This window comes from Gavialis gangeticus, unplaced genomic scaffold, assembly GCF_001723915.1.
Source record: "Gavialis gangeticus isolate Ggan-Ray unplaced genomic scaffold, GavGan_comp1, whole genome shotgun sequence".
In the NCBI taxonomy this organism is placed as follows: Eukaryota; Metazoa; Chordata; order Crocodylia; family Gavialidae; genus Gavialis; species Gavialis gangeticus.
In genome coordinates, this window is record NW_017729032.1 from 160,518,827 (window position 1) to 160,522,493 (window position 3,667).

Sequence of the window (3,667 nt, forward strand, 5' to 3'; positions counted from 1 at the left end):
CCTCGTCCCGTGCAATCTTCTTCCAACAATCAATTGTTCCTTTGTACATGATGTCAGCTGTAGAAAAACAAAGTATTTTATTTGTTTGCAATTTACATAACTTGGGGCTGGAACAACCCTTATACTTGGTTTCATGCACCATAAAGTTGTTTTCTGTTTAAGCAGAACACATTGATGTAAATGCAAAAGACATGCAAAAGCCCCCCTAAAAACAGTCTGATTTCCCACCTGCTCTTTTGAGATACTTAAATCCATCGTGACCCCACTCCCTTTACAGACTAAAGAATCCTCCCCTTTTGAGTTCAGCTGTCTTGGCTATTGATATTTTTAGCAGATGTGAAGCCAAGTAAAAACACAATAGCCAAATGTCATTTTGGTAATATATTAGATTTATATAGCAGACAGCAAAATAATTTCAGATTACAGGGGAAAACTGAAGTTTACCTCCTTTACGCCCCGACTGCATCATCATTCGACGTCGCACCGTATCGAAAGGATAGGAGACAACACCAGCCACGGCAGTCACCGTTTGTGCAATCATCCAGCTTATCACAATGTGAGTGTTCCTGGGATCCGGGAGCATTCCTGCAATTAAGATGCCACAATATAAATTCTTGTCTTACACCCACTCATAAAACATTAAACAGGTGCTTTCCTAAGAACAGCAACAGTAATGGCATCTTCATCAACTAGAATCAAAACAAAGAGGTAAAGCAACTCATCTGTGAAAATGTTAGACATGCATAAAGTGCAACAACAGAACTGCACTCAGATTGCTTTACAACAGTGAAGAATATTCTGTGTCAGTAGTTCAGATTAAAGGCACAAAGTCCAGAGATAAAATTATCCATCAGAAATGTCTCCTCAAAAGTCAATTGTCCCAGATTTGAAAATGCCTCAATTCTAATATCTTTGAAACTATTTGCAAGTTGATGAAGGAGAATATTCCATTCTTCAAATGCAGCTATTTAACTACCAAATTAGGTCAACAGGAGACTTTATGATGTGAATGTAACTAACTATAACATGTTAATTACTAGGGTCAATTGAATCAAGTTCCCTAAAATTGTTTAAACCCATTTAGAAGTGGGGGAAGGGAATGTTTTGCTTCTGCTAGAAGCAGCTCTTAAATTTTGCAAACCCTAACACCATAAAGTTGCTAGACCCTTGTGAAAATGCAGGATGCAAAGTCAGCATTATTCATTACTACTTCAATACTTCTCTGAAGCTTTTAGCAGGTCTATCAGAAAAATATTGGTTTCAGCAGTTCAGACAAATAGCAGCAGAAGTATTTCAAACAGCCACTTAGCTCATTATATTAAAACTGTGAGCAGGCACTCAAAGTCAGGGAATGTCATCATTAAGACTGATAATATAACCTACAGTTCCTTTATAAATTTACCTTTTGCTGTATCATAGATCCCAAAGTAAGCCGCTCTATAGATGATGATACCCTGTACTGAGACATTGAACCCTTGATATAAGCCACGCAGACCATCAGACTTGGTGATTTTGACTAGACAGTCTCCAAGGCCAGCAAATTCTCTGTCGGCACCAGCTTTTCCAACATCAGCAGCTAAACGGGTTCTTGCAAAATCCAATGGGTAGACAAAGCAGAGAGAAGTGGCACCAGCTGCACCACCGGAGGCCAGATTACCAGCAAAATACCTCCAGAACTGAGTGTGCTTGTCTACTCCACCTAGGAACACCTGCTTATACTTATCCTTGAAGGCAAAGTTGAGGGCCTGAGTGGGGAAATATCTGATGACATTTGCAAAATTTCCACGCCAGAAGGACAGCATTCCTTGCTCTTTTGGGATACGCACTACGCAATCAATGATGCCTTTGTACTGTTTATCAACAGCAATTTGTTTACTTGCATGTTGTACCTGCCAAAAAAGAAAAAAAAAAAAGTGTTATTGTTTTGACCATAAGGAAAGCTGGCATGCAGAAAATACTGTAAGTTCAGACCAGGTTCCATATTCATACTGCAATACCAAAGAAATGAGGATTCCCAAGTTTGAGTGGCCTTACCCAATTATTTCTCAAAGCACGCCTCCATTGACCACCACAAACTACTTTTACAAATCACTTCTGAAAGGGTAAAATAGGCAAAGTCAGATTGTTACACAAAGTAAAGTAAATATATAAAATGAAGCTACTGATAGTCTAATTTTATAAAGGTAAGTATTTGCATTAGGGGACCACCATACAAATATTAATGCTTCGATTTGCCTCACCAAAAAAGGATATTTAAGTAGTCCAATGATAGCAGCTGGGGTCCTCTCTCAAAAAATTAATTAAAAGAGTTCAGATTTATTTTTCCCCTACTAAAACACAGGAAAAACAAAAATCAGGACTTACCAAAGCAGACGCTAAAACTAGTACAATGCTGCAATCAAGCCCAAAACCCCAGAATCTAGGGGTGAAGACATTTCAAAGTTTAAAGTTCTTTAGAAGGAAGCTGAGGTGGGTTAGTTCAAATACTGGAAACCTTTAATGCAGTGTTTCTTAACCTGGGGATCATGACCCAGAAGAATATCCAAGGTCACAAACAAACTTTAAAGAGGGATTCTCCCTTAAAGGAGAAAAACATGGGAAAACATAGCTTCTCTCTTTCAGGCTGACCTAGTTCCAGCCTGCAAGGGAAGTTTGGGGCTGCTTGGGCCCCCCTGGACCCCCCCCCACATGGGGGCTGGGGCTGAGTGGCAACAGGTCAGGAGTAAGGGAGACTGTCCATCTATATTTACAAATAGGTTCCCATACAAAAGAGGTTAAGAACCCCTGCTTTAATGCACGAGACACTTGACCCCCAACATTCACCTCACAGCAATCAGTATGTGAACTCCTCCATCTTCTGCCTGACTTCAGACTAACAGGGGACTAACTTCCTCTCTCCCCTCCACCTTGACCTAGTTTATCTTGCCAATGCCCTGGGGGCTCCTCAATGGCTTTTATCCCCATCTGAGGCAAGAAGGGCAGAAGCGAAGAGAAACTGCCATTTTCCCCCACAAGGTCACAAGAAATCAGAAGCAAGACAGGGAGCTGGGACTCCACCCCTGGAGCAGCCCCCTTGCAACACAGAGCAGCTGGATCTCCCCCGCCAAATGGAAAAAAAGAGGAAGCAAGAGACAGCTGCGAGGGCGTCTCCCGCGTCTCCACAGCCCTCCCTCTGCTTCCCAAGCAAGGCAGTTGCTCTCCGCAGGGCCTGCAATCCCCCCTCTCCCCATCCATGCCCAGGCAGGGCTGGGCTGTAGAAGCATGCCTGCTTCGCTGCCGCTGCGGCCTTTATAACGTCCAGAAACGGCAACCAATCAGCGAGGTAGGGAGGGGGAGCGCGCCAGATGCTCTGTCAAAGAGCTGCGGAAGTGGGGCGTCTCCATAGCAGCCGAGAGAGGGAGGGTCTGCCGACTGCAGACCCCGTGACGTAAGAGCCGAGTGGCAGCCTCGGTGGTCACGTGACGGCCGGAAATATGGCGGCCACCTCCCCTTCTGCCGGACGGAAGGGGAGGGGGGAAATAGAACCTCCTCCATCAGGCAACACGTCAGAGCGGAACCGGCTCCCAACCGCCACGCGCGGCCACCCACGTGACCCTCGTGCCGGGCCTAGCGCCCATCGTCCCCGCCGGCGCGAGCGGCGCTCCCGGCAGGCCCCGCGCTTGCGTGA

General features: G+C 44.8%; 1 protein-coding gene across 1 annotated transcript in view; it reads right to left on the minus strand.

The window, feature by feature from the left end:
- The window catches only part of SLC25A6 (solute carrier family 25 member 6), a 9,306-nt gene extending 7,218 nt beyond the window's left edge, over nucleotides 1–2,088 (minus strand). Inside the window, exons 1-2 of the mRNA XM_019524209.1 lie at nucleotides 2,035–2,088; nucleotides 1,614–1,889 (exon numbers count right to left, since the gene is read on the minus strand). Of these exons, the coding sequence (XP_019379754.1) occupies nucleotides 1,614–1,802 (189 nt within the window). The 5' untranslated portion in view covers nucleotides 1,803–1,889; nucleotides 2,035–2,088. The remainder of the gene's footprint in view (nucleotides 1–1,613; nucleotides 1,890–2,034) is intronic.
- Nucleotides 2,089–3,667: the final 1,579 nt, after the last annotated feature.